Below are 11,097 nucleotides of genomic sequence, written 5' to 3'. Positions count from 1 at the left end.
GATGCTGAGACTCTACTGACTGCATGACTGGTAGACGGCATTGGGTGGCGCAACAGGCCAAAACACAAATTCAAAACATAAACATGATTTGCGGCCTGCAAAAAAATTTTTTAGATGCAAATATTCTGGCTGTACTATTGTTGTCGGTGAGATCAGTATGTTATATGAACATTATTCCTTAGTCTCTGTGACATATTAGGAGGATTTTACAACTATTTGCTTTAGATTTCTTACATATAGCTCCTTTAACTTGTACATAAATATCACAGATTCCAGTGGATGGGTCAAAAAGTGACAAAGCAGCAACCCGAGTAGCCTAAGTTATTAATAACACACAGAAACATTGCTTGCAATAATTCACCTTGTCCTCCCCTCTCTGTCACTCACTCTCTAAAAACACACACACTCAAACACACTCACACACTGCGCTCTGTCCTTGCTACTGTAATGCATAAAGCTCCCCCCACCACAACAATGTTATCGTCCATCACGATGACATTTCCATATGCCCATTCCCGATGCCCAACCCTCGTCTTCACAATGATTACAAATGCTTAAGGCAGAAAAAAAGAAGGAAAAAGCAATAAAACACTGACAAAATGTTTTTATAATTTGTTATAAAGGGACGTCCACACCAAAGGAAGACTTAAAGACCTTGAACAGCATGTCCAATATTTGTGATAAAACCTCTCTGACACCTACAAATTAGTAAACCCAAGTCTGTGCTGGTGCCAAAAACTACTTTCTGAGGATGTTCCAATGAATGTGAATGACAGGCGAAAGTTCAGTACACTCACAACCCACCTGGTTGTCCTAAAGTCGGTTAATTTTCAGCTTCAAGTCTATAAGTATTAGTCAAGCTTTAGGCTTCCATTCACTGTCTCTTGATCATTCACCTTTCCTGTCTGCTCGTGGATCAACCTCTTGTGCCAGCTTGAATGAAGCATTTTTAGTTTCCACGGTAGAGGCTACTGACAGAAAATAGCTGTCAGATAGCTGGTAGACAGTTGGTGAGAAACAGAGAGGTACAGAGGCAATTTTCCAAGAATAAAAATGTAATAATTTATTTAGAATTGTCACTGTGCATCCGCAGTATTGAGAATAACAGTGAAAGCACAGTGCTGCACGCTTACAATGTGATATACTTTGTCCTTAACGTGCAAGAAACTGATGGATAATTGCTTTTATGTAACTCAGTCATTAACAGCAGAGGCTATTAGATAAAACCCACGTTTTATGTGATCAGGCCCCGATTCTCTCGATTCAAACTTTTGAAGTGACTTGCACATGCTCACAAAGATCGCTTAAAATGCTCAATAGTGCTATAATAATAGGAATCCACAAGAGCATGTGAATTTTCTTTTCGGGTAGATTTTCCCTGTGCTAAGCCCACTCCATTGCACTTCCCCTTTAACACTAATCCACTCAGGAAATGGGGGTTTCATTAGAACGAATAAATGGAGACACCATTTCACATGAGTGGCTTAAACAGCTGAGTCGAAATACTTTATCAGCGGCTGATATGTCATTCAATTGGCCTCTCTGAATGGGTTGAAATGAGGTGTCATTGAGCCTCACGTTGATAGCAGGGAGGAGACGAGAGATCTTTGCAGAGCGCAGCAGCTTAGCCAGCAAGTTCAGGGAAAGTTTTCACCTTTGTGAACCCTGCTGGATCGGTAGTCGGTCAGACGTTTAGAGCAAATTAAACGTGCTCACATCACAGTCTGTAATTATTATTGTATGATAAAAAAGACTTTAGATTTAGATGGTGTCAAGTGCCACACTAATTAATAGGCTATTCCAAAAAATGAGCAGGCTCAAGACATCATAGTGACACAAGTTGTTTTCTGGTTGTTTTTCTCACCTCTGAAACTATATAGGGGTAAGTTTGTTGTTCTGAGAGGTTGTTGGCCAAATTGGACTTACAAAGCGTTGGAGTTGAAGAGTGCTCATTAGGGCTGTAACAGGCTGGAATTCCTATTTTGTTGTAGAACTGAGGTGCCACCATATGCACAAACTCAAACATTTCCCCAATAGGCCTAATTAACAGTGTTAACCTCATCTCAACCTTCACTGACTGAAGTGTGTCACTCAAAGGAGCTTCCAAAGAGCATCCCAGACTGCGACGCGACAGACACACACACAAAAAAAAAGCAGTTATTAGAGTTTTCATTTTGACACTTCACCCAGGAGGAACAAGTTACCCCTGGCCTTTGTGTTCTTTGTTTCCTCTCTTTGATTCCAGGATTGTTGGCACTTTGAGGGCAACCTACGATGAGGGATAATACTCATGTGTTTGTACAGAGGCTGTTGGGGTTTCTCAGGGTGTAGCTGTGTCTGTGATGTGTTTCACTGGTTGCTGCATTGCAGAGAAAGGCAACATTGATCTGATCAGAGAGAGAGCCGCAGTGAGTCAGAGCGCCTGAGGAACAGAGCAACTGACAGATACACAGTAAGGCCCCATTAAAGGCCCACAGTTGTCAAATATGTAACCCAACATGAAAAAATAGGCACATTGTGGGTGATAGTTCTCCTTTTGTTTGTTTGCTTTTCATAGACTGTTAACATTCATACTATGTATGAAGTGGATACATAACTTTGAATTTGTTTTAGAATCTGTTAAATATTATTTTTAAATGTGCTTCTTGAATGTTTTTTCTCCTGTCTCCTGAAAATTACATGATAAGAAATTGGAATTTTGCCTCTGATGGGTTCGTGTTTCATTTTCAAGCATCTTAACTCAAGAGACACTGAATTGAAAAAGTTAGTTTCTGTAACCATTCCTACTGGTGCTAAAGGGATCCCTTCCTAAACTGATGTTGGAAATACAAACGGAGACAAAGCTGTCACTCTACAAAAACACATTTCAAAGTTTAACGAAATGTCAGTCTAAGTTAGACAAATCAAATGTGTATCGCCATGAGTTATGTGTTAATCTTCTTCTTTTTTTGGGAAATTCTGTCTTTCCCTTTCTACTGTATCCCCCTGCCTTGGCTCAGCAAGCAGGAAAAGAGGATATCTTACTGAAGAGACAACAACTTCAGGAGATACTCATTTATCTGGCTCAGCTCATCATTGCCTCCGCTGAACCTTTTATTGCCTTTTTTGCCCAGCAAAAACACTGTGGATTTTTTTCCCGTATCATTTGGGCTAGGTACCAAACTCTGTACTTTTAAGGGTACCAACCAATTTGCATCAGTACTACTAAATATCGATTCAAGTTAAATCCATCGGTACCAAATGCCAATACCTGAGAGCGCATCTAGGTGAGAACACCATGTTTAGACAAAAGGCTAAAGTGCCCAGAAGCACCCTCAAGCCTGGAAACCAGCCACAGAGCTCCGAGACCAGAAACAGATCTGTGGAGCTGCCAGGTTTAAATTCTGACAGGAACTGAAGGCACCCCGAAGCCGGCTGTGGCTCCATCGGCTTCCCATAGAACATCCCAAAACTATCGCCCAAAAAGCATTGTGGATTTTGTCGCCTATCATTTGGGCTGGGTACTTTTAAGGGTACCGACCGATTCTAGTTAAATCCATCAGTGCCAAATGCCAATACCTGAGAGCCCATCTGGGTGAGAACACCAAGTTTATACAAGAGGCTCAAGTGCCCAGAAGCACCCTCAATCCACAGATCTATGGAGCTGCCAGGTTTCGACAGGTGTTGAAGGCACCCTGAAGCTGGCCGTGGCTATGTTGGCTTCCCAGAGAACACCTGTAGGACCAACCTGCCACAATAATTTCAGCACCTAGTCTATTTTGTTTTTTTGGTACAGTAATAGCCCAGTATCACTGCTAGATGAACAGACACACATACACACACTTGGGCACATACAAGCAGACAGACAGAAAGTACCAAAAAAGATATCCTTTAGTACCAGTAACGAATTCAAGGTCCCAGAAGTGGTACCGGTATCACTTCAAATGTACTTAACCCTACCCATCATTTACAGTACAGTCGTACCAAGAGAGAATCAGGCGTGAACACAGCAACCAATGACGTACATATGGGGATGTGAGTATTGTATTAACAGAGACTTAAAAAGAAATCTGAGCCTTGTTCAGACAGTTGGATAAATAAATCAATGAACAAATATGCAGCAGAGAACATTTCGGCTCTCATAGTTTCACCCCGGAGCTTGAGATCTAGCTTGTGACAGCATGCTGCATGATTCAGCATCAGAAGTAGCTCTTTAACCTGAAGAGAGGAGTTTTATATCAAGATTATCAGTAATTACATGCTTGACACAAACATTTTATGATTATGCCGAGCAAAGTGCTACAAGTTCAAGAACAAGCGACTTAACATTAAACGTGTGTGAGTGTGTGTGATGTATTAACAGCATTGTTGGAACAAAAGTCACGTCCCCACAAGGTAAACCATTATTTTAAGGGGTTAAGACTCACATTTGTATTCATTTTAGGGCAAGCCTTTGGGTAAGAATGTAAGTCAATGCGATGTCCTCACAGTGACGAAAACAAGTGCTTGTGAGTGTGTGTGTGTAAAAGCTCAGCTACCAAATCCCCGCAGGTCTGTGCATGCATTTGTGTGTTGTTATGTACAAGGTTTAACCGCCTTGAGCCAGTGCAAATGCTCCCACAAGGTTAGTCCAGATAGAAAAATAGTCGAGGATAAGACAAGGATGTGTGTGTGCGACTCCGTGTGAAGTCCAAGTGTGTGTTCTCCCCATTGGCCCATCCATGACCCTGTAGCCTGTCTGTCCTCCGCGTATTTTAATCTATCATCACTCCTTTCAGTGTCATCCCGTATGCCCGGCCTCATTCTTCACTGCCGTCTGTCTCTCTGAATTCATCTCTCAGAATCTCCCTCTCTCTCTGTCCCCCCTCCTGCTGTGTTTCTCAAGCTCCCTCTGTCACTTTCTCTCGTCTTTCTTCCTCACCAGCTTTCTGACTCTCCTGACATTTTTGCTTCCTCTCTCTCACGCCTCCTCCCCCCTCCTCCCCCCTCCTCCCATCTTTCAGTGCTGTTTTGCTGCATCTGTGTCAGTGTTTTTCTCTGGTTCTCACTGTTTCTCTCCATGTCTCTCTCACACTCTTTTGCTGTTTCTGGCTCCGTTTCCTTCCCTCTCTCTCTCTCTCTCCATCCTGGCTCTCTTTCTCTCTCTCTGTCTCTTGGACGCCTCCAGCAGCAGACGACAGGCGGCCCCATAGTGTCGAATGGAGAGACTTTAAGATCTGAAGGTCTCTTGGCCTCGCAAAGAGAGCGCGCCAACACTACAAACAAAGAGTAATGACTGCCACTTAAAACTTGAGCACTCCCTGGATTTTTTCCTTCAGACCTCCTGCAGTTCCTCCCTTCCTCTCACCCTTTGTCCCCGCTGCAGCCTCACTCCTGTGTTACACGCTGCCATCTGATCCTCTGGGGTTTCTTGTTTCCTGGTCGAGTCAGTTCACACAAATAACAAAATAGCATGTTTTTATGACTTCCCTCTTGTAGTTTTGTGAGCTGAGAGATCCAGCCGTGAGATTTCTGCCCCCATTTTAAAACAATAAAGCAAAAGGGAATTTCATCTGTGGTGCTCATAGAAAAACTACATTGCAACATGCCTTCCAAGAACTACAACAACTGGTTGTGCAATGGATTGGTCAACAGACAAATTTAAGTCAGATACTATTTTGATAATCAATTAGTCATTCCAGTTTTTTTTTTCAAGTCAAATATTGCCTGATTCCAGCTTCTCAAATGAGAGGATGTGAAAATTTTCTTGTCCTGACAGTGAGTTAAATATATCTAAGTGGATCAAGCAATCTAAACATGTCACCTTTGTCTCTTACATACATACATACATATATAAAAGTGTAATTATAATCAGCTATAATTATAATCAGCTGATTAGTTGTTGAAGAAAGTAATCATTACAACTAGGGATGAGCAAGTACATCATTACCTATATCTGTATCTTTTAAACCGACTAAATTATCTGTATCCACATTTGGACTTGGAAGTTTTCAACTGGAAGTGGGTGGGGCTTAACCAGAAATTGTGTTTTTAAGCCTGACATTAATATAGGTTGATCTGAAGTATTCAGCGTCAGGTCATTTTTGATCACAAGTGTAAGGGGCCGTACATATGCCACGTTTTTTGCGCTCTTAAATTAATTGTTTTCAATGTAGCCACACGGCAGGCATGCTCAAACACCAGAGCAATGCCTGAGCGCCTATTTTTCAGGGCGCGATGGCTGCGCCACGAGATAAACCGAGTTCAACTTTTGGAACGCAGCAGCATGCACTGTATGTCATGTGACGACAAGTAACCAATCACAGCCGACAGATACCTTTTTCATCTTCTGTAAATATCAGTCTGTGGTAAATATGGAAAAGTTGATCATTTTGGTGCAGAGCTGTCAGTAGGGGTGGGGGAAATTTCCGATTCTTAGATGCATCGCGATTCGGACGTGGACGAATCTGAATCGATTCACAAACGTCCAAATTTCGATTATTTAAATCTGTTAATTAGAGTAATACAGAAGGTTCTAAAAAATGCGGAACTAAGAAGCGCGGTACGCGTCATCTCCGGGACACTTTGGGATGCGCTCCTGGAGCAGACACGCCGACACGTGCACAGAGGAAAACAAACATGGCTGACCGCTACCCACCTCGCCGTGAGAGCTGAACAGCTTCTTCTAATTTAAAAGCAGATGTGTGGAAATACTTCGGCTTCTACAACGTTGACGGCGGAAGCGAACTGGACAAGAGCCACGTTATATGTAAGCTGTGTCGTGCTAAAATAAAATACTTTGGCAACACAACAAACATGAGAAGCCATGTAACTCGATTCCACCTGACGGAGGAGTCAGGGAGACGGCAGGCTGTTGTTGCTGCGGCAACTAGTGGCGCTACCGACCAGAGAACAATCGAGGAAGCAATTAGAAAGCTGCCACCCTCATCGGAAAAGGCGAAGCGAATTACGAAGGCCATCGCGGCATTTATTGCCAAGGATTTGCGTCCTTATTCTGTCGTGGAAAATCAGGGATTTCGAGCACTGCTGCATACACTGGAGCCCAGATACACCATCCCATCCCGACGCTATTTCACCGACACTCTACCATCAAACCAAAACAGAAGTCATGGCCTCACTGTTGAAAGCAGGCAGGTAGGAACGCAGTTACATGTGATGCGTGGACGTCTGTCGCCACCGAATCATTTGTTGCTCTAACTGCGCATTTTATCTTGTGATTTAAGATACCTGTTGTTACCTTTGGTTCTGTACAACGAAGTTGTAATTTTCCAGTTTGCAAGCATTTCCATTTCTATGTTTAATAAAATATAATGGAAATGAATTCAACTCTCTTATTACAAATGCACTGTTTTTAAAAATTGCAAGTGTTGAATGCTTATTCAGTGAGACAAAAAGAAATGTGTGTTGTGAAAAAGTGCATCAATATACATTAATTAAAGATGCATCAATAATCGTTTTATAATCGAATCGTAGCCCCTGAATCGTAATCGTAATCGAATCGTGAGGTGCCCAAAGATTCCCACCCCTAGCTGTCACAGCATCTGTCCCACGGACAATATGACCACACACTTATCAACAGCACCTGGAAGAAGATCAGCTGTGCACTCAGGATCTGAGGTGAATAGGCCATGATATGGTGACTGTTAAGGTTGCTCAGTAACCTCAGACACAACCTGCAACAGCCTTTATGAAAGCTGGCTCAAAAAAGGCACAAAAGTAGCACCCAGCATCCAACCTCACATTTTCCAGGTGGCATGACACGGCATGAACACGATGATTTTTCCTACATCACAAGAAAACTGATATATTTAACTTGTATGATACTTGTACTAAAAAATAAGTACATTATCTGTACTGGTTACTCATCATTACTCTTCAGTATTTGGCTCAACCCTAATTGCCTAATTGCTGACAATGTCCCTCTCAGTGAACATTTTCTATTGAAAGTATGTCTACTGAAGAGATTATTCCTCTGGATCCTGTTGAGAGGTTCTCAGGATTATCCAAAATAATAGGGACACTACTTGTGGAAAAAAATGTCAATTTTTGTTGTTGAAATTATTATTTTTTTTAAAATGTCATTTCTCTATGTAACAAGTACCACAAACAATTCCATTCACCTTTATTTTATTGGGGTCGAGGCAAAAATCTCAGTGACAAGTTTCTCAAAATCTGAGGGAATTTAATTTATCGGATTTTTGTCATGTGGGTGAACTGACCTTTTAATTTATTTCCTTCATTTTTTCTTTGCACTTTAAACTCTGCCTTTCCAATTTCTTCTTTCCAGGTCACCCTCTGCATATCTACATTGATTATCTTTGTAAATTTCAGGTGTCTTATGCGTCTCTCATCTGCCTTTGAGTTTCTGTTCTTCCCTTGTGTTTTTTAATGATACCTCTTTTTGTTTCTTCTCATCTAACCTCAAACTTGTTTTTTTATCCTATTGTTTTTTTCTTGATTCTCCTCTTCCCTTTGTCTCCTTTCTGCTGGCACATCCCTTCTCTCTAATGTTCTGTATACACATACTGTTTCTCTTTAATCCTGCATTACTTCTCCGTTCCCCATCACTGTTTTCAATTTATAACACCTGTGTCTGTGTCGTTATTTTTTATTCCTTATGTCCTTTCTATCCATCTCCTCGCCACTTGCACTGTTGTTGTCTCCATGCACCACCTCCTCCTCCTCTCCCCTCTCCTCCGCATCACCCCACCTCCTTCATCCATCTGCTTGGTGCAAAGGGTGATGGAGGAGAAGAGGGGAGAGGAGTGGAGGATGATGGAGGAGAAGACAGTGGTGATGTGCTGTGGTTGCGATGGATGAATATAGACCGAGGCATTAAGAAGACTGTGCTTCATTCTTAAACTGACACAATAAGCCCTGGCTGTACATAAACGCAGTTAAGAAATATTCCTCCTGACAAATACAGTTAAGAAATGTTCTCTTGACAAACATACACATTACAAATAACAGCTGCGGCAATATACTGCCACAGCAAGCACAGCTTCATCAATCTCAGAGCTATCGCGTGTCTTTGCTTTCCCCTGTCAGCAGACCTCGTTTATGCAGACATTTGTTGTATCTCCCGACTTCACAACTGTTACACTCACACACACAAAACGGAAACAAGCAGATGTTAAAAAAAGTTTTGATCGAATTTTAAAGGCACATTTGGAAACATTTCTGCTATGTAAGAAGTCAATGGATAATATGTCACACGCGTCATTTAAACCTCACAAAAAGACCGTGTCCTTTTCATTTGTCTGGCGTCATGACAAGTCTGACGTAACCACAAAATCAAGGCAAAACATGACATTTGAACCTTTACTTCCTCCACTTTCATATTGTTTCATTTCCTCCTGTCTTCCCTCAGGAGGTAATATACTCACAAAAAATACAGAAGTTGTCACTGTGAATATTGGCTTTTCTTAAACTTTTAAGTCGTGGCAGAACTTATGAAAACAAATGAAACAATCCATTCAGTGGGTGTTATAAATCGGGCCTGTGGGTAGGATCAAGTGTAGTGCAGCTCGGGACACTGAACAACAGAAGTTAAAGCCACTTTAAATTAAATTGTGCTTTACCAGCACATGTCGAAGGCAGTTGTAGTCTTAATGATCTGTGTTAATTAGTGTTCTAATTGGTGTATTCCAGATCTCACAGGTGCTAAATTGTGTCTTATAGACCTCCTCTGTTTTAAACCTTTTGTTCCAAGAGCCTTGGTTTCCTATCATTTTGCCAAGACCTGATGCCCTACTATACGTCCCTGATGTTTTTACTGTCCTCTTAACCCCTTGTTCTGAATATTCCCTTTAACCCTTTCAAACCTGGAGTGACATCACTTTTCTTGTGCTGCTTTCAGATGCCATTCACAAGTACCTAAACCTGTGAACCCTAAGCAAAGTGATCCAATTTATTTCAAAAACATGGGGGGAAAGGCTGTGAGCAACTTGATGAGAAATGTTTCACAAATAGAAAAAAAAAAAAAAAAAAAAAAAAAAGATTTAGAAAATTATATAAAAATAATAAAAAATAAAAATAAAATTATAATTATTAAAATTATATTACAGAATTATTCTAATTTTTAAGCACTCTTTCCAGGATATTTTTTTTTTGTTTGTTTTAACTTCCTGTCTCTCTTTTTTCCTTTATTTTCTTTTACTTTTAAAGAAATTACAATATCTATATATATCTATATCTATATATATATATATATATATATAAACTAAATAAATAAATTTAAAAAATAAAAAAACTAGGAAAAAAAGGAAAAAGCTAAGGAAAAACTATATTTATAATTAATAATATCATTACATTTAAAAATTATGTTACAGAATTATTCAAATTTTTAAGCACTTTTTCCAGAAGTTTTCTTTTCTGTTTTTTTTTTTATTTTTATTTTTTTAATTTTAATTTTTTTTAACAAATTTTCTTTTTTTTCCCCTCTTTTTACTAATTTCTTGCTAATTTTTTGGATAATTTCTTCTTCCGTTGCTCATTGCCTTCTTGCCTTTGTTTTCAATGGAAATCAAGCTAATTTGCTCCTGTTCCAAAGGGTTAAGAAAAGTTAATATCATTTTCCTTCTGGCCTAATACAGTATTTTTTAATGCTCTTCTTTCAAAACCTTTGTGTTTTCACCCTCCTTTTTTCTAGAACCCTGATGATGTTGTTCTGAGTGGAAGTCGTGGAGAACGTCACCACCAGGGGGAAGCTGGTGAAAACTGAAGAAAAACAAGGCCCTATAGCTCCTCTCCCGTATCTCCTGTTTACTGTACCCATTACTTTGTTTCCATGAGTATCATGGGGTAATAGACCTGTACTGTCTGGTTTACTTTTAACTGCTAATCTTGGTTCTCATGTCTGGATTGGATGACCATGTCAAAGGCCCGGTGTTGGTTTGGCTGTTGATTGGCCAGTGGCTGAGGGATCCAGCTGTTTGTGTGATCATCTTAATGGAACGACATCCTGAATGCTGATTTTTTTCCACTTCTGTATCAGTGTGGCGGTGGATACGATGGGCATAGATGATTTAAAAAGGATGCATACAGAGACATGTGGATGTGTCTCATAAAAATGGACTGAAAATATGAATGAACTTCTCACAATCTGGAGCAGCATCA

At 40.4% G+C, this 11,097-nt stretch overlaps 1 protein-coding gene across 1 annotated transcript in view; it reads left to right on the top strand.

The window, feature by feature from the left end:
• zgc:172282 (leucine-rich repeat and fibronectin type III domain-containing protein 1-like protein) overlaps positions 1 to 10,854 on the top strand; it is a 245,657-nt gene extending 234,803 nt beyond the window's left edge. The window contains exon 10 of the mRNA XM_050075103.1: positions 10,631 to 10,854. Coding sequence (XP_049931060.1) covers positions 10,631 to 10,638 — 8 coding nt within the window. The 3' untranslated portion in view covers positions 10,639 to 10,854. The remainder of the gene's footprint in view (positions 1 to 10,630) is intronic.
• Positions 10,855 to 11,097: the final 243 nt, after the last annotated feature.

The sequence above is a fragment of the Epinephelus moara genome, chromosome 2 (assembly GCF_006386435.1).
Source record: "Epinephelus moara isolate mb chromosome 2, YSFRI_EMoa_1.0, whole genome shotgun sequence".
Classification (NCBI taxonomy): domain Eukaryota; kingdom Metazoa; phylum Chordata; class Actinopteri; order Perciformes; family Serranidae; genus Epinephelus; species Epinephelus moara.
This window is presented reverse-complemented; position numbering and strand designations above follow the sequence as displayed.